The sequence below is a fragment of the Zootoca vivipara genome, chromosome 17 (assembly GCF_963506605.1).
Source record: "Zootoca vivipara chromosome 17, rZooViv1.1, whole genome shotgun sequence".
NCBI lineage: Eukaryota > Metazoa > Chordata > Lepidosauria > Squamata > Lacertidae > Zootoca > Zootoca vivipara.
In genome coordinates this window covers 34875805-34897600 of record NC_083292.1, presented here as the reverse complement: position 1 = coordinate 34897600, position 21796 = coordinate 34875805, and the positions used below count along the sequence as shown (strand labels likewise).

At 49.7% G+C, this 21796-nt stretch overlaps 2 protein-coding genes across 5 annotated transcripts in view; both read right to left on the bottom strand.

Annotated features, from left to right (window-relative positions):
- Positions 1-87: 87 nt before the first annotated feature.
- SNAPIN (SNAP associated protein) lies at positions 88-4885 on the bottom strand. The gene is made up of 4 exons (XM_060269651.1): positions 4608-4885; positions 3320-3362; positions 1450-1568; positions 88-551 (listed from the first exon to the last, which is right to left on the bottom strand). The coding sequence occupies exons 1-4, from the start codon at positions 4794-4796 to the stop codon at positions 447-449; spliced, it is 456 nt and encodes a 151-aa protein (XP_060125634.1). The 5' UTR covers positions 4797-4885; the 3' UTR covers positions 88-446.
- A 4551-nt stretch (positions 4886-9436) lies between these two features.
- The window catches only part of LOC118076190 (mothers against decapentaplegic homolog 4), a 30844-nt gene continuing 18484 nt past the window's right edge, over positions 9437-21796 (bottom strand). For 2 of the 4 annotated variants that reach the window (XM_060269650.1, XM_035098807.2), the window contains exons 3-12: positions 18973-19147; positions 17475-17570; positions 16654-16863; positions 16070-16210; positions 15814-15969; positions 14841-14894; positions 14566-14749; positions 12871-13039; positions 12255-12393; positions 9437-10492 (exon numbers count right to left, since the gene is read on the bottom strand). In XM_060269650.1, the coding sequence (XP_060125633.1) occupies positions 10281-10492; positions 12255-12393; positions 12871-13039; positions 14566-14749; positions 14841-14894; positions 15814-15969; positions 16070-16210; positions 16654-16863; positions 17475-17570; positions 18973-19147 (1536 nt within the window). In that variant the 3' untranslated portion in view covers positions 9437-10280. The remainder of the gene's footprint in view (positions 10493-12254; positions 12394-12870; positions 13040-14565; positions 14750-14840; positions 14895-15813; positions 15970-16069; positions 16211-16653; positions 16864-17474; positions 17571-18972; positions 19148-21796) is intronic. The other 2 variants (XM_035098808.2, XM_035098810.2) reach the window with 2 other exon arrangements.

The following is a 21796-nucleotide window of genomic DNA, read 5'->3' as shown; positions in this document are numbered from 1 at the left end:
AGTTTCCATGACTAGCGGCTTAACCCCGCATTCCCTACAACAGCTTTCAGAAACCCCCAAAGTACAACAGACTGAGCACAGGAGGCCTTGTCCCGTGTTAACTAGCAGTGAACTTTTATTGCACAAGCAAGAGGCACCATTCTCGGCCACATTCTGTGTCACTCTGCAGCCATAAGCAGGCCCAATTGCACCAACTCCACCTGAAAGAGTACCTTGGCAGGGGGAAGCATGATAGGAAATTTGTGCCCAAAACCTTTCTTTATGAGATGAGGAGTCTTCCATATGCAAGAATTCCTGTCCGCAGAGCAGGAGCTTTTCCTAGAACCATGCAGTGCCCAACAGCCCAACTCTTTATCTTGCTTCATGTTGTGCTTAGAAGCTGGCAGCATCCATAAGGAAACGGCAGTTCTGGAAATCACACCACTTTTCCCTTAGCAAAGGTCCTCTCATTTGCTGGGCGAGCCTTGGGGGTAGCTACCGCCGGATTCAAGCATGGCTTTTCTGCGGGCAGTCTCCTTCGCTATACCATGGCTGAGCCTTCTCAAGCGCTCCTGTAAAGGAGAGGGAATGGTTTCAGCAAGAGTTTCATAAGCAGTGAAGACAGCTCCATTTACAAGTTCTAGTCCACTTGAGGTGTAGGAGACCCTCGGCCAACTGGGCAGAGCTACATTGTTGTGCTGCCAGCCCTTTGTATGATAGGTTTTCAGTCAGGATTTGCACCGTCCAACAAGATCTCAGTGAAAAAATGGTCAGCATTCTAAATAGCCTGCCTGCTAGTCCTATAGTCCAAGGGCGAGGGAGAAAGAGTATCATAGCAGTTAAATCAATCCATAGTGTTAAGTGCCATCCATAATATCTGGAAGGCAGTGGGTTAACAAAGGAGACCTTCAAGACTTCTATTTTCCCCAAGCACATACTGACACCTCAGCATGTTTCTACAATTACTGGGACTGAAGAGAAGAGGACTATAGGAGATGTTGAGCACAGAGCAAATGAACAACCAAAACTAGAACAGAATCAGAGTAATGTGCTTCTAAATGCCCAACCTCTAGGTCCCGATGGTCACAGTTACATATTTTTATACTGCAAATCACCCTGTGACCCTCAGATAAAGGGTGGTATATAAATTTAATAAATAAATTACAGTCCTGAGTTTCCAGGCAGGAATGTAGGAAACTGCCTTAAACCAGGTCCAATGACTCAATACTGTCTACTCTCACTAGCAGCAGCTCTCTGGAGTTTCAGGCAAGAAGTATCTCTCTCCCCCCCCCCCATTTCTTCCACCTACCTGGAATTGCTGTGGATCCAATACAAGGTGTGCAAGGTAGATTTTCTACCACAGAGCAGTGAGGGCCTACTCTGGCTGCCAGCTCCAGCAACTTAAAGAGCTGTAACATGTTACGTAAGAGGAAGTTTGGTATAAAAAGTCCACCCCTCTCTCACACACACCTGAGCATTTTGCAGAATGTTATTAACAAGGACAACTCTGCGCCGGGCATTGAGCAGTTTCTTGACGTAAGGGTCCAGGTCGAGGGCTACCTTCTGGTCTTCGTTGATGCGGCACAGCTCTAGTTGGGGAAGAGAGGAGAGGGAAAGCTTTTAGGCACGAGTCTGATCGGGATTTGAACCATGAATTTCCACATCACCCATGGTGGAGAAGACCTCAGCAACTGACCTACAAGGCAAGATCTAGGATTGGTTGTTAACATTTATTTTAGCCACCTTTCACCAGCAGGTCTCAGGGTGGGTTCCGACAATTTGAAATCCAGAATGTGAAACAAATTACAGTCATAGGAATAAGGTGGGCCTTGAAAACACACATCTCGGGCATCAAAAGGCCCTGAGCTCAATATGGGATAGTGCCAATTTGCTACTAACATGCCCTCCAGCAACTATTGATCACAGCCAGCAGGGCCCAACAGACGGGGTAGATGGGAGTGGTAGTCCAGCGACATTTGTTTCCTTCTCCTAAAATAAAAGATGCCACACAGATTTAACACTATTCCCTGGAGGTGTATGGTGGGGAAAGAGCTCAGATTGTTTACAGGAGCACTATAACGTATTCTTGGCCCTCTGCTGATGGCCAGAGTGCATATCCTTGCCAGTAGGCATTGGCTAAAATTTAAAAAGGGGATAGCCCATTTTAGCACTTTCTGCTTTCAATGAGATGCTGAGTCTTAATAACAGCGTAACTCCATCTTGGAATCAGGGAATGCTACATGTTATTGATAAGTATGACCTTTCTTCAGACAGTCTGAGTTTGTTAGACTTTGAGATGGCATCTCACAACATGAAATCTATTTAAAGCATTGTTTTTGTGCTGATCACAGTTCTGCCTGGTATGCCAAACTACCCATTCTGACCCCTCGCCCTCACTACATAACCAGCACCACAAATATCAAACACAGAAAAGCCTTTGCAGCTCTGCAGCTCCAGTCTATGTACGCTACCATAGGTGAAGGATGCTATTGCCAGATCTCCCTATGAAGAGAGAGTTTGCCCACGTGCCTGAAGACTTAGCCCATTACTTACTGGTATGCCCAGTCTTCTAGGACTTAAGAGCAGCTTCATTCAAAGATTTAAATATCCCCGTTAGATCAATTGGGTATTTAATTAACTTTTTATTATAGCATAGGTCCTCCTACACCAGGCATCCCCAAACTTCGACCCTCCAGATGTTTTGGACTACAATTCCCATCTTCCTCGACCACTGGTCCTGTTAGCTAGGGATCATGGGAGTTGTAGGTCAAAACATCTGGAGGGCCGCAGTTTGGGGATGCCTGTCCTACACCTCTGAAAAAGTCGTGTTTTGCCTTTAGAGAGCAATTTTAAAGAGAAAAGTTTATGGGGATGAAAAGCTAAATTCTTCAGGGGAGCAAACCCTTATCTGACAATCTGACAGTTAATAATTATTTTAACTGTGTATAATGTATTTAAACTTTTATAACAGCTTCAGCTAGACTAAATAAATAAATAACAATTTTAACAATATTGGCCCTTCAGGGCAGAAACTGCTGCTTAGAGAGGCCTCTTCTAACAAGACACTGCAGACTTTTTACTGCTCAGTGAATATGGGGCAGTCGTTGCTTCATTTCTCTAGCAGGTGGGGCAATGCTTAAGTCCCCTCACATATGATTCCTATGAGCTTATACAAGGAAGGAAGGAAATATTTTACAAACCAGTACTGAAGTTGCTGTTACTTCCTGGATGTGGAGAAAAAGGGGTAAAGTATTTAACAAATCCCAGAAACAACCAGTTCCTTCTGCCTTCCCAGTTATGTTCTCATCAAACATTCTTTCTGCTACGCAGATATTTTTACCTGTGGCCAGGCTGTCTATGTGTTCCCGCAATTCCACTTGACTCTCCCTGCAAGGAAAAACAAGAAAGGAATATAACAGCCTGGGGGGTGGGGGTGGGGAATGCCATGGAAATTTACTATCCCACAAAAAAATAACATTCATGCTGGAGGACTGGGCTTCAAAAACCCCATGCTGCCAGGAAGCTCATTGGGGTGACCTCTCACCCAGCCTAACCTACCTCACAGGGTTTTTGTGAGGATAAAATGGAGAATGACATGCACCACCTTGATGGAAAAGTGGACTAGAAGAGTAATAATAAACTAAAATACTGGGGGGAGGTTCATTCCCTCTCACCGGGAATCCCTGCTTCTGGAAATCGGGGGTGAGGGGGCCACAAATAATACCAATCAAAGGAGTCCGGAGAAGAGCCAAAGCTCAGTGATAAAAGTGTCTGCCTTGCAAGCAAAAAGTCCCAGGTTCAACTGCATTTTCCAGGTAGGGCTGGGAGAGACTCCCTAGTCTGAAGCCCTGGAGAGTCGCTGTCGTTCAGTGTGGACAATACTGAGCTAGATGGACTCTGTATAATGAGGGCCAGATTTAGGTTCAATGAGGCCCTTAGCTACTGAAGGTAATGGGGCCCTTTATATGTCCAGCTGTCCTTTGTCAACAACAACCTGTCACTGTTTTTTTGTGTTGAATATATGCTATATGGTAATTTATGAACCTAACAGGTATCTAAAGCTATTTGCACATAACAAAATATGTATTTTATCAAAGTAATTGTTGAACTGAAATACAATTAAGGCGCATATTAATAGTGAAATACAATTAAGAAGTATATTAATAGTGAAATAATTAAGCTCTAACTTAAAATGATTTTTTTATTCATAAGAAACTTAATAATGCAAACATATTTTTTCCTTTAATTCCCCCCCCCCCAAGAGAGTGGGGCCCTAAGCTACAGCTTGTTTAGTTTATACGTAAATCCTGCACTGCACGGTATAATCCTGTGAATCCCTGTCTTCGGATATGGGAAAGGCTTCCTCCCTCGGAAGACGGCAGCAGGGCTTGCTCTCTGCTGCTGCAGAACTTATGGATGGAAATACACTTTAAATAAAAAGCTGCATCCCTACTGATCTACCAACAGGGGCCGGGCAGGGTAGAGGAGCTGCACCTGGCTGACTTCTACCTGCCAAAAGGCGCATATCTATCAAGTGCCTGCTCTGGGCCAGGCAGCCGCTTTAGAAAGGTTGCGTTCCCCGCTCTCAGCAGCTGCACCTGGAGAACTTCTGCCTGCCGCGCAGCAACTTGCCTGACGGCGTGGACGTGCGTGTCCACCTGCCGCACGGCTGGCCGCAGGAACTCCAGCAGCCCCTCCGCGAAGAGGTCTCTGGCCGCGGGGCCAGCCGGGCTCGCCGGACCCGAAGGAGCCGCCGCCGCCGCCGCCGCCGCCGTCGTTGTGGTGCTTGTTGCTGTTGTTGCCGCCGCCGCCGCCATCGTGTTTGACCTGACTGGCAGCCGCAAGGCCTGCCGGGATAACTTTGGTCAAGGGAAGCGAGAGCAACACCGCAAAGGATCACGGGAGGGCAGAGAACGGCCGAGGAACGGGGCGGGGGGAAGAAGGCGGGATAGCTGAAGTCTCGCGAGAGGTTCCGAGGGAAGGACGGGAACACTGCCAGTGGGATTGTGGGAAATGAAGTCTGTAGGCAGCTGGGAAATGTATTAATTGTGAAGCTTTTTGTGCTTCGTTTTAACAGGGTTTTGTTTTGTTTTGAAAGTAGAACATAGAGAGGATTGCACTTTTTTTGGCGGGTGACTGAACTTGCTGTATGTATAATTCTTTACACAGGCTACAAATAAGTCGCTTTTTATGAACGCTGTGGGATTCTCAATGCAGTCCAAAAGAATTGCAGTTTAAATCTGCTGCTGCGACTTTCTTGCGTAGCTTAAGCCCTACTGGAATCCGTGGGCTGTGGCTTGTTTGGCACCACCCCCTACATATTAATACGTGGCTGCTGTGAGGATGAAATGCCCCCTTGAGCTCCTCTGAGCAAAGGCGAGAAATAAATGCAACAATAAAGGTAGGGAGAGCTACGTTAGAAGGAAAAAAAACCATTCTGTTTCAAATGATTAATAAGAAACAACCACTTTAAAGTGGGAGGGGGGGGAACACACATTAAAAGCAACCATTCTGTTCCATAGAGATTCAGATTCTGCATTAAGAATCCTGCAACCTGTATATATCATGCAGATTAACCGGATGGGAAAAAAACTGCCCATCAGCCCCCATACAGGCTGTTCTGGAGGGCCTATCCTATCACCTGATGCCAAATCAGTTTAGCCAGACCTGCTTGCCTTCATATATATTTATTTCTGTCAATAACCAGTAGAACTGCTTGCCAGGGATTGAATCCTCTGCCCACAAGGCTGGTGTTCTGCAGCCTTTCCCTCTTCCACGATCCTGTATTGCGAGAAAAAGCCGGGAGGTCAGTTATGTTGGCTGTTCCTCCACCTTTTCTGATTTCTCCAGCCTGTACACACATTTAAACTCTTCCCTTAAGGACTAGAAACTTGTATTTGAAACGAAACAGTGAGATTCTCGGGATATATATGTGTGTGTGTGTGTGTGTGTGTGTGTGTGTGTGTGGATGTAATTGTCTTTTTGTTTTGTTTTTTATGGGATGGCATTCAATTTTGTTGTACTACGGTATGTACAATGACAATAAAGTATCTATAAACCTCTATATAGGATTCTGCACCCACTACCGCTTCCTGCCATGTGGTAGAATCCACACACATATAAAAAACATCCTTAAAAGCATTTTTTAAAAAAATACATTGAATTCCATAAGGCTCACCATGGCCATCTAGTATCTCATCGTATATTGCACTTAAAAAACACTTAAAACATTTTATTTGCAGCTGTATAGCTGAGTCCTCTCTCTCTTTCTCTCTCTCGGACACATTCACCGGAATAGCCACAACTATAGCTATAAAATAAGGAACCACAGCTCGCAAGGATCAAATTTTGCCCCAAAGCCTCTCTGTCTGGCCCTAGTGACAATCTCCTCACTGCACCCTCGAGTGGCCCTGCTTCACACATACCCGTGTTTTGAGCCGTGTCCTTTAACTCTGATATTGCTGCCTCCGTCTTTTCTACATGGACAATAGGGGAGGACTAGCCTAGTGCACAGAGGTTTTAAAAAAATAATCTACATTTTTTGACCCAACCACTTTTGTTGCCCCACCCCCCATTAGCATATGGCTCCCATAAGGTCGCCCAGAGGGGAATCTGGCCCCCGGCCTGAAAAAAAGGCTCTCTGCTCCTGTTGTGAGAGAACTTGCTTACACTACTAGGCAAGCCAGCTGTTTCACCCGGCACGCCCCCCACTTACCCCGGAGGGGGGGCCCCCACGGCCATCTTGAAGGGCCGATCTTGTTTTGAGCAGCGGCAGAAATTCAAGGGGAAAGCCCAGCTGCCTTTTTGACCATGAGAAGCAAAACACAAGCCACATGAAAAGCAAAATATCCTTTAAATAATGGTTACTAAAAACGACAGAACAGTCAGAGGCGAAACAAAGGGCCTAGAGGAATCAAACAAGTGCATTACAGAGGAATGTCAGTGCGAAATACCAGGCCCGAACCACAGGATTGGGGCAGGATTGGGCCAGAGACTGGAGGCCCTAAGCCAGCCTTTGCTGACCGGATGCCCTCTCCAAAAGCGCTGGCTGGGCCTGTCAACAAAACGTCTTGAGAGGGCTCTCCTGCCGCTTTGGCAAAAGCTGTCTTAATCTATTCTGTGTGAAGACACAAGGAACGGATAAGGTTGCCCTCTTACCAGGAATATATAAAAGCCATTTTGTACCTTTAAAGCACCCTCGTCTACAGAAACATCGGTGAAACGTCCTCACGGCACAGAAATTAAGAAAAAAAACATTATCAGCTGCAGTGTTTTATGTGGTTTGTTCGATTTAGATCAAGCCATGGTTAAAAGACGCAGCTACAAAGGCCAGTCGGAAAGTTGGCAACGTTGCAGTCAAGAGATGGGGTGATCACACCTGCTCTTCCCAGTGATCTCCCTTGGCAAATCCAGTTCAGCGTGGCACCATTCCCCTCTGTCTCACAACAAAACGGCTGATGGGGGTGTTTGGTGCAGTCTTTTGCAGGGGTGTCGGCAAGGAAGGTATCAGACTTCCCTTTGGGGAGGGAACAACAACATATGCTGTTACTTGTGCTGGGGGTAGCCAACCTGTGCGTCCTGCAATGTTGTTGGACTACATATCCCATCAGGCTTCCCCAGCATGGGATTATAATCTTGCCACATCTGGAGGGGACTACGCTAGCTGCTCCTGGATTTATGCAGTGCAGGATCCGACGAGAAGCTACCATGTGGCTTTGCTCTGCTGTAAGCGGTCCCAGATGGACAGGGAGATGTCACGACATGAGTGACATCCGCTGGAAAGACCTAGGCAGCTGTCACACAGGTCTGTGGAGCAGAGGAGCAGAATGAGGAGCCATTTTCAGGACTCCCTTGCCTCTTTTTTTTTTGGTCAGAGTAGCAGGCGGAAGTGCAACAGGTACAGCTTTTACAACGTAAGGAGCAGAGCTGCCGCTGTTGAATTTTGGCAAACTAGACATCTGTTCAAAAGAAAAAGGAAAGCGATCACGCTACATGAACCCCTCCTGGCTTTCCTGACGGCCAGAAATCTATATGAGGCTTTGCCCCCATAACCTCATCTCCGTGCTAAGAAAAAGGGGCTGCGCCAGTTGAGCTGTTGCCTGTCGCCACAAGAGATTGGTGGCTGGCCGGCAGGTCTGTCATGATGAGCGTAGAAGCAACTCCATAAGTCAGTCTGGACAGTTCAGTTGCTTAGAGCGTGGTGCTGATAATGCCAAGGTGGCAGGTTCGATCCCCGTATGGGACAGGTGCATAGTCCCGTGTTGCAGGGGGGTTGGACTAGATGATCCTCAGGGGCCCTTCCAACTCTCTGATTCTGCTCCCAAGCCAGCCAAGAGCTTGCAATCTTCATATAAGGTCATGCAACTTAAAACACCCCCACACACCCCACTGCTTACAGTCACAAAGGGCTAGAAAATTGGCCACAAAAGATTAATTTCTCCAGAAACGCTACGCCTGATACCACGTTCAACCTGTTTTCCTGAGCTCCTGCAGAATTGGCCCTATGCACATAGCTCCGGTTAAGTCTGCAATGGCACAGGAAGGAACCAACCAACTAGCCAAGGGATGTGTCGTGGGGCAGAATTTGGGGGCCAGGTCTGACAGCTGCCTCCCACAGAGATAGAGTTCCAGCTTGGGTGGTGGACCCCAGAGATTTGAAAGGGGTTGTTTGATCAGTTAGGCGTTTGGTGTGTTCCCTCCACCAAATTATTTGGTGTTTTGAACTGCAACCCAGTCCAAGAAATCTAGATTAATGGATCCTGCGACATTCACTAGACGGAATCTGCATGGGGGTAGGGAAACACTGCTTCTGAGTCAAGAAGCAAACATTTTGGCTTGGCCAGATGATGGAGGACCGCATTTTGGCAGGCGGCGTTTTAGAGGTTTTCGTTACGACGTGACTGTGCTCACCATCTGCAGATGGGGTGGGTGGGATACAAGTCCCACGGAAGAGTAAGACCACTTGAAATCAACAGTAATGACAAATGAAAGCCCACAGATTTCAACGGGTCTACTTTGAGTTGGAGTTAGTTGATTGCAACCCTTTATAAAAGGTGTGGGGGGGGGGAAATCTTTGACCTTCCAGGCATTGTTGAACTACAACTCCCATCATCCCTGGCCACTGGGCCATGCTTGTTGGGGCCTATAGGAGTTGCCATTCAACCTCATCTAGAGGGTCAGAGGTTCCCAACTTTGCAAGTGCTTCATTTTTGTCCTTTTAAAGCTCCTTTCCAAGTTGCCAGGGGCATCGTTCGACTCGATGACTTTAACTGATTATAACAGGGGTCCCCAAACTAAGGCCCAGGGGCCGGATGTGGCCCAATCGCCTTCTAAATCCGGCCCGCTGACGGTCCGGGAATCAGCATGTTTTTACATGAGTAGAATGTGTCCTTTTATTTAAAATGCATCTCTGGGTTATTTGTGGGGCATAGGAATTCGTTCATCTTCCCCCCCCCAAATATAGTCCAGCCCCCCACAAGGTCTGAGGGACAGTGGACCAGCCCCCTGCTGAAAAAGTTTGCTGACCCCTGAATTATACAGTAATATATTGCAGCCTCCATTTGGGGATTTAAAGCATAAAAATCAGAGCTGGCCAAATATGTCATCGCACGTCAGGGCAAAGGACAATATGGCTCCCTCCATTTCGCGTGCTGGGAAGCATCACCCGTGGTTGGATTTCTCTTCAATGCCGGCAGTGGGACACCATCCTCTCCTAGGGCAGCAAGCCAGCTTAGGGGGGCTGGGAAGGAGCCCAGGCTGCAAGTCCAGCTCTGCACTCACACATCCTCACTGCCATTCCCCGCCTCCAAGCATTTGCTACCTGAGAGGCACCTGCCTCCCTCCGCCTACTGGTAGGACTGGCTCCTAGAAGAATGTCTCTCTAAGAGCCAGATTTTCAGATGTGGGGATGGTGATTCTCTGGCGATTCTCAGCTGCTCAGCCGAGCCGCAACCGGGTCGTTGGCGCTCAGGAGAGACCCGGAAGAGAAAAGCTGGCGAGAAAAGGACCAGTCCTTTGAGATGGCAAGAAAGGTGAGACCCTTCGAAGTCATTCATTCCGCCGCTGGTCTGGGAACAGAGAAAGTCGCGGCACCCCCTCGAAAGGTGGCAGGGCATGTTCAAGGGCAAATTCCGCCCCCTCGGTCCTTTCAGGGACCCCAGGGGAAATGCCTCCACTGCTTTCATGAGCATGGGGGCCAGAGTCTCCTTCGCAGCGCCGACGGCAATCCTAGCCCCTCTGCAAACTCCAGAGGCTGCGGGATCGGCGAGAACCGCTCCGTCTTCCTTGCCTCGCAATTTAATCTAGTTGATGGAGCCCGGGTCAGCCAAGGGCATGGTGTGGAGGACCTCATCCAGCAGCTGCAAGGCACGGTGCAAGTGCACTTCGATCCAGCAGGGGGTGTGCTTGATGCTCTGGCGGGGGTAGTCCGGCCCCCAGCCCTTGACGAAGCTCAGCCGGAGGATGCACAGGCGGCGGAGGTCATCAACGCCAATGCCGGCCGCCGCCGAGAGGCCTGGGCAGGAGAGAAAGGGAAGAGTGCAAGGCTTGGCTGCGTAAGGACAGAGTTCCATAGAGGTACTGGCTTGTCGTTCCCCCCCCCCCCCCGCTTCGTAGGGTTGCCATCATAGCTGCCAAGTTTTCCCTTTTCTCGCGAGGAAGCCTATTCAGCATAAGGGAAAATCCCTTTAAAAAAAGGGATAACTTGGCAGCTATGGTTGCCATACGCCCGGAATTTCCTAGACATACCCGAAATACTGCAATCGGAAGCAGTGTCTGGGTGAAAACTGGCGAAATGTTTGGAAAAACCTGGACATGTGGCAACCCTCGTTGGCAGTGCCATTTTTGCCGATTTTCCTTAAAAAGCTCAACAACTTTTGTGTCCACATTTTCACTTTTTGAAAACTCTACACATTGTGATTTTTGCATCACTCACACACCCACATCATGATTTGTGATACATTGGCGGGGCAAAATTATGAAACTAGTATCACAATATGGACTTCAAACCCGTTTGGGGCGATATGTGTAGATTCTGTATTTTAACCTTTGTCCGGTATAGCGTTACCTCCGCGTACGAACTTAATTCCTTCCGGAGGTCCGTTCTTAAGCCGAAACCGTTCTTAACCTGAGGTGTGCTTTCGCTAATGGGGCCTCCCACTGCTGCCACGCCACCGGTGTGCGACTTCCGCTCACATCCCGGGGCAAAGTTCGCAACTAGGGACATCTACTTCCGGGTTAGTGAAGCTCGTTACGCGAAGCGTTTGTAAGGAGGACGGTACGTAACCCAAGGTTCCACTGTAGACCAGTTTCTACTCTCCGTCTTTCTCTCATTCACCCCCCCCCCTTGCTCTCTATCCCCCATCCAGGCAAGACAGAGTCATGATCAGAATTCAAGGACACATTCCAAGGTGGGGAAAAGGGACACTGAAGGGCGTGGCTTTGAGAGAGGGGGTGTGGCTGACGTGGTGCAGCAAGGGGAGAGTCTCAGGAGGCTGGGGTGTGTGTGCATTTGTCCCCACTGGGACCTGAGGTTCCCCACTCCTTAAGTGAATGTTAATTGGCTCTTTTTCAGAGAGACTCCAGAACCCATTACCCACAGCAACTGCCCACACGTTTTAATGGCTGGCATTCATTGGCTGGTTGGACGCAGATGAATGGCGGGAGGAATCCACTGGGGAACCACCAAAGGAAAGAAGGCTTAGAGCCTGGGGGTTGGTGGTGGGACCACGGTGAGTGGTCAGAAGGATAAAACTGGGAAGAGGAGGTGTTGGGAAACGAAGAGGCAACAGGGCATAGTGAGCAGGGAGAGTCTGTGGCAGAGAGAAGTCCAAAATCAGAGGCAGAAGCTGAAGCAGGGCAGGATAGAGTCTGACTGGTGAAGAGTGTCTCCCCTTCCTGCTACAAGCTCCCCTCCTCCTTGGTTTCCCAGAACCAGAAGAGGCATGAAAAGGGCAGAGGAGCAAAGACAAGGCACACAGGCACAGTCTCAGATTGTTTGGGAAGGACCCAGGAGACATAGACAACTGTGGGGAGGTGGGGACCTTTAGTCTCAGCAACTGATCCATGGGGCAAGAAAGACCTACTGGGGTTGAGTCCCTGTGCTCCTTAGGCCAAGTCTGTGCAGATCCTGTTCTTTGCTAATAAAGAGTTAACTCCAACATGGTCAGTGTGATTTACGGCCGGCTCGCTCCAGTCACTGGGCCCAGCACTGTCTAACAGCAAACTCCTATTTCTGCTCTTGCACCTCAGTGGGGGTGAATCCACTTGGCACTTACCCACAGCTGGTGCGATGCCCCCCACGGAGCCAGGCCCAGGGATGCTCCCTGACACAGCAGCCGCCTGAGCCGCCGCTGCCGCCTGCGCTGTCGCTGCTTGTTGGTGCATCTGGCGGTGGCACTGGCGAAGGTCAAAGACCTGGATGGAAAGACAGGAGTGAGGACTCTGCGTTAGAAACTTCAGCACCTGCTGCGAGCAATGCTCAGGAAGGATGGCAGCTGTCAACCCGTACCACCAGGAAGGTGGCAAGGTGATAATATTAATGATAAGATTATGATAATAATAATAACTAGACAGGCAAAGATACTTGTGGTATGCACAGACATCAGCAAGCCTATTCAGACACAGGATTCAGTTACATTGCTTATGAATTTTCTTTTATTTTATACTGAGTCAAACCAATAGCCCATGCAGCTTTATACTGTCTACACTGTCTGGCAGCAGCCCTCCAGGGTACCAGGCAAGGGACAATTTCATGCCCTACGTGGAGAAGCTGGGGATTGAACCTTTGGCACCCAAAGCAGATGTTCTGAGCTATGGTCCTTCCATTAGATTTGCGCTTAGCAACCCTCTTTCTCCTGAGCCCTAAAAAACAAACCCAGCACCCGCCCTGACCTTGATGTAGGCGCCAGGGTAGATCTTGTGCACAGCGTCCCCCGGAGCACGCCCAGCCTCCCGGTCCAGGTAGTAGCTCTGCACGAAGACGGCGTGGTCGCTCAGACACCGCATCCAGACATCGCCTTCACCACGGCACTGCAGCTGGACTCCTTTCCCAATGTGCAGCCTGGAAAACAGAATACTCCATTCCCCTTCCTGCCTGGTTCCCTGTCCCCCACTGTCAGGGCTTGAGCCAGGTGTAGGTCAGCAAGAAAAAAACAGTAAATCACTGGTGGCCAGTTAAATCTATACTGTATTCAAGGAAACGAACCACAACTCGGGCCTAGCGGTCTCAGCAACTCTTCCTATGAGGTCTTGCCCCAATGACACAGTTGCAAAGACCTTCCCATCCCTCTCTAAGGCTCCTCCTCTCTCAGGGTTTTTCCCATGCAGTCTCAACTACAGTCATACCTCAGGATACATCCGCTTCATGTTGCATCTTTTTAGGTTACGGACGTGCCGAACCCCGGAAGTCTCGGAACGGGTTACTTCCGGGTTTGGTGCGTACGTGACCTGTGCATATGCGCAGAAGCACTAAATTGTGCTTTGCGCATGCGCAGAAGTGCCACATTGCATCACGCGCTTGCGCAGATGCAGCACTTCATGTTGCGGCCTTTTCATGTTGCGAACGGGCTGCTGGAACGGATCCCGTTTGCAACATGAGGTACCACTGTACTTTTCATTTATCTGTGTGTCACAGCAACCTGCCCCAATTCCTCTCCAGCCTCCGCTTCAACCTCTGATCCTGGACTGCTCTCTGCCACAGAATCCGCTAAAGAGTGCCAGGCCTAGTAAGCACAGCCATTCTTCTTCGGTGGGTCTTGCCCCTATAATAATAATAATAATAATAATAATAATAATAATAATAATAATATATTATTTGTACCCCGCCCATCTGGCTGAGTCTCCCCAGCCACTCTGGGTGGCTCCCAATCGAATATTAAAACAATACAGCATTAAATATTAAAAACTTCCCTATGGGGCAGTTGCAGAGACTGAAGGCCCCCTCCTTCCCACAGCTGCCTAAGCTGCCTCCTGAGGTTTCCCCCAAGCAATCTGAGACTGTGCCTGCATAAAGCTAACTTCTCCACCCTTTCATGCCTCTTCTGGTTCTGGGAGACCAGAGGAGAGGAGAGTTTATTGCAGCAGGAGAGGAAGACCAGCCTGACTTCACCAGCCTGACTCATCTCTGCCTCTTGGCCTTCCTACTCTCCAGCTTCTGCTTCTGCCTCTGCTTCTGGACTCCTCTCTGCCACAGATTCTCCCTGCTCGCCAAAGCCTGTTGCCTCTTCAGCTTCCAACACCTCCTCCTCCCAGTCTGCTCCCTCTGACCGCTCGTTGTCATCCCACCACCAATCCCCGAGCTCTGAGCCTTCTTCCCCTGGGGGTTCCCTTGGGGGTTCCTCGGCTGGTACCTCCCCACCGCTCCTCAGCATCCAGCCAGTCAATGACTCCCACTTCCTGCAACAGCCATGATTCTGTGCTGCTCGGTGTTTAGCTAAAGTTGCCGTTTCACAAACCTTAAAGCCTTCCTCCCCGAACCCTGCAGATAAACCCCATTCTGTGCCCGGTTGCTGCCACTTAGGCACTCAACCCCTCGACATCAGAAATAGCACGCACCTTCCTCTTCCTCTCCCTCCCCACTGCCCTGACCTGGCGCGCTCGCTGGTGTCGGTGCGGTGGACGTTTGAGAGCTGCCCCAAGCAGAAGCGGTCGCCGCCCGAAGGGTCCACATATCCGTCGACAGTGACCACAGCGCAGTTGGCGGGCACCTTGAAGATCTCGCCCACTTGCACGTCCATCTCGAAATAGGCGATCGAGCACCAGAACTCAGGGCCTGGGGAGAGCCGGGCATTCATCTTAAAAATCCGGGCCGTTGTGGGAATGGGGGAGAGAAAAAGGAAAACGAAGGAGGTTGAATCCCTTACCAGGGTGACTGGAGACTGGCGGCTGGTAGGGAGGAGAACCGTGATGAGCAGGCCCTGAAATATAAGGCAAGGAGGGGTTTTGTGGCAAATAGGGACAGAAATGCCAAGAACTTTGCTCTTCTGTTTCCTACATTCGCTAGAACTCGCTCTGCTTCCCAGAGCGGAAGTTTGAACCCAGGAGTTCTGACGCTCCCTGACGCTTCAAAGCTACTGTTGGACTCCAACTCCCAGCAGCCCCCAGGCAGCATGGCCAGTGGTCAGGGATGATGGGAGTTGTGGTTCCAACAGTGTTCTTGGACTCCAGCTGAATCTTGGGAACCTGTAATTTTGTCAAGGGAGCTGAGAGTTACTAAAAGGAGACACCCCCCCCCAACAGAGCTACATCTCCCAGAATTGCCAGGGAAGAGGGATTGACTCTTAAACCACTTTGGGAATTGTAGCTCTGTGAGGGGAACAGGGTCTCCTAACAATCCCCAGCACTTATAAAAACTACAGTTCCCAGGATTCTTTGGTGGAAGCCAGGACCGTATAACGTAGTATACAGTGGTGCCTCGCTAGACGAAATTAATTCGTTCCATGGGTCTTTTCTTATAGTGAAAAATTCATCTAGCGAATCCCATAGGAATGCATGGAATTTTTTTTGATTTTTTTTGCCCATAGGAACGCATTAATTGAATTCCAATGCATTCCTATGGGAAACCGTGATTCGCTAGACAAATTTTTCGTAAAACGCATTCGTCTAGCGAGGTAACCTCCGCTCGAAAAATCCTTTCGTTAAGCGGGAATTTCGTTAAGCAGGGCATTCGTTAAGCGAGGCACCACTGTAACTGCAGGTGCAGTTACGTGATTCCACCACAGGGGGCAGCAAGGTGAATAATGCCGTTGGGGGGGGGAGTGAACTGCAGTGGAACCAAAACGGTGCTGCAGACATCCAGGGCCCTCCTGCTTTTTTGCTTTGCTTGCCAAGACGCACAGTAATGGTTTGAATGGTGAAGAGGAGGCTGAGGGTAACTCCGTCCGTTCTGCTGCTGCTGGGGAGTGGGGAGCGGAGGTGGGGTGGGCTCCTGGCTCCTCCCACCGGAGCTGTAGCTTGGGGTGCTGCCGTTCCCTGTCCAGCTGGTTGCCGAGTCTTCCAAAGGCCCAGGGAAGAACGAGAAGAAACAGGTGAGAGCTTATCATTTGAACATATCCGCCCTGCAACCTGCCCAACAATGGCACCCTATACTTACTCTGGTAGGGCAGTTTGGGGGCACACCCATTTTGCTGGGAGCTCGGGGGAGCCGGAGAAGGGGCTGGGGGGTGCGAGGGGCTGGAGATCTGAAGAAGACCCTCATTATGAAGGAGAGGGAGCAGGGGCCCCCCAGGAGGGCCTAAGAGTGAGTATGAGAGAGAGAGAAAGAACGAGAGAGATCGAGAGATCAATTTTATCTGCAAGCTACTATTGCAGATTCATTTCATCTTCCCATCACATTGCATTTCTCTTTTACATTTCACCAACATGTTGCATTTCCCCATTTCCCAGTCACATTGCATGTCCCCATCATTTTGCATTTCCCCGTTGCAGATCCACCACATTTCCCCCGACATACTGCATTTCCCAGTCACATTGCATGTCCCCATTGCAGATCCACCACATTTCCCCAGCATATTGCATTTCCCCGTCACATTGCATTTCCCCTTCACAGGTCCATTGCATTTCCCCATCACAAATCCAACCCATTTGAGAGAAGGCGGAGAACAGTTCCTTTACCTTTCACATATGTCTCCCTTCCTCCCTGCTGCTGCCCCCCAAAAAGAAAAAGAAAGAACTTACCTGGGGGAGATAAAGGCAATGCGGGATAGATGCCGGCAGTAGGATGGGGTGGTTCCGGAAGCTGCAGGGGCGATAAGGGCTGGTAGGGCTCTGCCTGAGGGTGGCCAGACTTGATCACAGGGCCTGGGTGATCTGCCGCGGGAGGAGGCGGGACCTCCATCTGGATACAGTCGGGAATGAATTCCTCTTTCACAAGCCGTGGGGGAGGTGCTGCAGGAGGGCAGGAAGAGGAGGCAGCTCAAACACAGGGAAGATGGGAGAAAAAAAGCCCACTGAATCAGCAAGTGCTGTTCATAATGACATCTGAAGGCAGCCCTGTACAGCTTTTCATAGAATTGTAGAGTTGGAAGGGACCTCCAAGGTTCATCTAGCCCAACCCCTTGCAATGCAGGAATATTCAGGTGTCCCATATGGGGATCGACCCTGCCACCTGGGCATTATCGGCAGAACGCTCTAAGGTTGTGAATACTCCGTTGCGTTTTTGTATACAGTCGTACTGTACCTTGGTTCTCGAACGGAATCCGTTCCCAAAGTCCGTTCGACTTCCGAAAACATTCGGAAACCCAAGGCGTGGCTTCCGATGGGCTGCAGGAGATTCCTGCACTCCATCAGAAGCCGCGTCGGATGTTTGGCTTCCCAAAAACGTTCACAAACCAGAATACTCGCTTCCGGGTTTGCGGTGTTCAGGAGCCAAAACGTTTGAGTCTCAAGGTGTTTGAGATCCGAGGTAGGACTATTCTGTTGGAAGCTGCCCAGAGTGGCTGCGGCAACTCAGTCCAATGGATGGCATATAAATTGGTGGTGTTGTTGTTCAGCAATACCTGGAAGGTCAGAGGTCCACCCCCAGTCCTGTCCTAGGCCATCATCCAGAAAAACAAAGCAGGATTGTATCTCACCTGTATTCTGGATGTTCAGTCCTGTAGAATGAGAGAGAAAAGCAAGGGAGGGGGTGTTATATATCCTATTCTCTGAGGCCAGAAGTGTGCCGGGCATCTCTTAAGATGTCCGGCCTAGGGGCTCGATTTGACTGACATTTCAACGAGGAGCCAGCGTGGGACCCTTTCTGGTCCAACCTCCTCTCTTCTCCCCAGCTAACCAGCTAACCTCCTAGGCCAAATGACATCTTTTCTGCCACCCACCCCCGACCTTTTGTCTCGCGATGGGTGCCTCTGACCATGTGCAGAGTTGGCTTGGGAGCCCTTTCAGGGGCCCCAAAGTAGGGTTGGGATATTCTAAGGTTAAGAAAGAGAAACAAACCCTCAGCGAAACAATAAAAATTATATTCCAAGTCGACCTATGGTCGAATTGCCTCTGAGCATGTCCAGACAGCACGCAACAGAGAGACAAATTCTCTGTGTGTGCACACACACACACACACACATAGCTAGGGTCAAATACCTTCAAGGGCATGCAAAGTACATTTTCTCTCCGTGAAGCAATTACAGGTACTATTTTGTTTTTAAAAGCAGCGACAAAGTTGCCTCAGGGTGTGTACACTTCCAATTTTCATCTGAATGAGGTGGTTTGAAAAAGCAACACCAGAATGAATTTAAGGACATGGTGCCTTTGGGCAAGTGAAGATTGTCTCATCCAGAAAACACCTTATGTAGATAATCTGTAAGTTAAGGTGTCGTTTTTTTGGGGGGGGGGGAGATAATGAAAACATGGAGCACACAATGTAGGTTATTATTATTATTTTAATTCCTGCCCTCCTGTTCTGGCAAATCTTCAGTCGGTGGTGATGCCAGGCTGGGTGTAAGAAATTTGGATGGGTTGGCATAGCAACCTGCTAATATTCACTGTGTGCTCTGTGGAGTCGAATATTTCCATTTACAGATGGGTAGGAAGGCAGGTGGAAACAGCCAAGTGCCCTTTGCCTGCTTGCCTTGGGAGCAGAGGTGATGTTAGGAGGCTCACAAACAGCAGCAGAGAAACTTTCCTCTCTGTCTCCAGACGGAGGGCCACATCCCCTTCTGAGCAACTTCCTGGGGGGCCACGTGACGGTGGGGGGAGGGCAGAGGCAAAAGGGGTGCAAAATGTACCTTCGTACAGTAGGCTACACACATTCACACAACCCTCTCTGTCCTCCATCCAAGAGGCGCGATCTAGCCATGCAAGGAGAGGGACAGTGAGGGAGTGCTTTGAGGGCCGGACAAAGACCTCGAAGGCCGCATTGGATTCCTGAACCTGAGCTCCCACATCCGGCTCTTGACACCTCAGTGGCCTATTCCGAAGTAGATCCACTGAGGCAGCTGTGGGGAGACTCGGCTTCCGTAGGTGCCAGGTGTGCGAACGCCCGCCCACGAAAGACCCACTCACCGATGCCCGGAGACACCACCCGCTCGTAGTGGTATGGGTTGACGCAGACGCTGTCGTACTTGAGGTCGAAGGCGAACTGGCAGAACTTGACGTGCTTGAGCTCGTTCTTGTGCAAGTCCGGCCAGCGCCACAAGCGGGAATAGATCACGTGGGGGAAGCCTTTGCGCCCGGCCACCTGGTTGTGGGGAGCGGGGTGTACGTGGAGGGGAGAAAGGTGGCAGAGGACACCGTTAGCGCAGGAGTGGAGACGGCGAGGGCAGATGCAAACCCTCCAAGTGTCCCTATTTTTCAGGGACCGTCCGGGATTTACACAAGCCGTCCCGGCTCCTGATTTGATCCCCACACATCCCACTTTCCCCTATTTTCATCAGAGAAATGTTGGAGGATATGGAGTTATGCGACCCCCGAGCTAAGAAGATAAGTAACTATGCAACCTTTAGAAGGCATCTGAAGGCAGCCCTATATAGGGAAGTTTGGTGTGTTGTTGCTTTTTAATGTTTGGCGTTTATATATGTTTTTATATATGTTGGAAGCTTCCCAGAGTGGCTGGGGCAACCCAGTCTGATGTGTGGGGTATAAATAACATCATTATTACTATCATGGAATAGGACATCCCTGTTTTCATTGGAGAAATGTTGGAGGGTATGTTAAGAGGAGGCCAGCTGGAGCAGATTTAAAGGACACGGGGGCCTCTGCTGCACGTCAGGGGGTTATTTACGTATTTATTATTACATTTATATTCCACTGAAGAGCTCAACACGACCCAAGCGCTTTCCCCGCTCTACATTTTATTCTCACAGGAACCCTGAGAGGTAGGTTCAGGCTGACAGACAGTGACTGGCCCCAATTTGCCCAGCAGGTTTCATGACTGAGAGGGGACTTGAACCCAGGTCTCACCTAGGCCCTAGACCTGACATTGCTCTCAACTCACGTGCAGCACAGATATGGACATGGGACATCACAGAGAAGAGTCAGGGAATCTTTTTCAGACCGAGGGCTGTGTTCCCACCTGCCGAGGGCCACCTTGCAGTGGTGGGCGGGGCCAAAGGTCCAAAGTGGGCGGGGCAACAGAGGTCCATGAATGTAGATGTTGCCTTTGTAGAGTAGGCTGGCTTCAACACACTCACATATCATGCAGCCAGGCAAGGAAAGAGGCATGATTCGGGGTCAAGGAGCCGCTCCAGCTAGGGTGGAGTTGCCTGGATCTTGGCACACTCCTTTGCTGACCTCCCCGCCGAAAGGCCCACAGGACTCATAATAATACCCCGCCCGTCTGGCTGGGTTTTCCCAGCCACTCTGGGCGGCTCCCAACAGAACACTAAAAACAGAAGAAAACATCAAACATTAAACAGGGCTGCCTTTAGGTATTTTCTAAAAGTCAGGTAGATGTGTATTTCCTTGACATCTGTTGGGAGGGCGTTCCACATGGCGGGCGCCACCACCGAGAAGGCCCTCTGCCTGGTTCCCTGTAACCTCACTTCTTGCAGCGAGGGAACCGCCAGAAGGCCCTCGGCGCTGGACCTCAGTGTCAGGCTGAACGATGGGGTTGGAGACGCTCCCTCAGGTATACTGGGCCGAGGCCGTTTAGGGCTTTAAAGGTCAGCACCAACACATTGCATTGTGCTCGGAAACGTACTGCTCATGCAGCAAAGGGAGAGAAGGAATCAACCCCCATTTCCCTCCAGCTCAATGCAAGAAAACACACACACAAAAACAGGCATAGTTTTATCTCCACCCTCTGCAAGAACCTTCCTTTCTTTCCTGGGGGGGGGGGGAGAGTGCATGTGTGTGTTGTGGACAGGGCCCTCGCACTCATTTTTCCCCATACGGTTTCTGGCTGACGCTGAATTCAGACATAACAACAGCCCCCCCCCCTTTCCCCACGGCTTCAAGAACCAGACAGTGACTCATCCTCTGGGCAGACAGGGAGGGAGGGGGCACAGCGTGGCTAGCAGAGAAAAGAAAGAGAGAGATTTGTTTGATTGGGGGTGAGGGTTAAAAGGGAAGGGGTCGGTGGCCTTGGCATAGTGACCCCCCCCCCAAAAAACCGACACCTCAAGAGTCCTCTTTATCTGGTGATGTGTTTGGGGGGGGGGTTCCAAAAAAGGGACACACAAACACACAAACACGCTGCTTCCATCCAAGCCAGCAAGTAATCCCTCCAAAATTTCAAGGCCTTTGAGAAGGATTTGCTTTTCGCCCTTTGGGTGGGCTCTGATTTAAGGAGACAAAAAACGGACGCAGCTGTCGCCTTTCCTTGTCCTGCCTCCCAATATATAATGATTATTCTTAATTTAATTCATTAACAGTAACCCTTTCACCCTAAGGTCCCAGGCTGGGTTATATTAGATAATAAAAAAAACCAACTTACAACGGCAAAGAAAAACACCAAATAGCCTATAAAAACAACAAAATCCAGACATATATTTAGATTTGCAATGGTTCTGTGTTAGAAATCTTCACTGCTATTTTATAAAGAGAGATGACTCTTTCCTTCTCATGGGATGTGCGCGCGCACGAATATAATTGGTTTAATACTTCAAACTGCCTCGAAGCCTCTTTGGGGTCTTTGCCAATCAATACTCCACCCCAATCATGGTCATTATTATTTCGTCCGATTTCAAGAGGCAAAATCCCAAGGCAAAGAAATAGGTCAAGAGGGGATTCAACAATCCCCGAGAGATATGTGGGCAGGGGCTCCTGGACTTAAATCTCCTTCCTTATTTGTAGAGCAAAGAACGAATTGACTCGCTTAACGAATTAAATTTGTCTTGCGACACACCACTGTATACCGTATTTATAGTGTGTGTGTGTGTGTGTGTGT

What these genes read in the sequence shown, in the direction of transcription:
- SNAPIN (XM_060269651.1), bottom strand. Translation starts at nt 4,796, where the DNA reads ATGGCGGCGGCGGCGGCAACAACAGCAACAAGCACCACAACGACGGCG. An exon ending in ACGTCCACGCCGTCAGGCAA is followed by an intron (nt 3,363 to 4,607) that starts GTTGCTGCGCGG and finishes CCTTGCAGGGAG; the next exon opens with AGTCAAGTGGAATTGCGGGA. An exon ending in CATAGACAGCCTGGCCACAG is followed by an intron (nt 1,569 to 3,319) that starts GTAAAAATATCT and finishes TTCCCCAACTAG; the next exon opens with AGCTGTGCCGCATCAACGAA.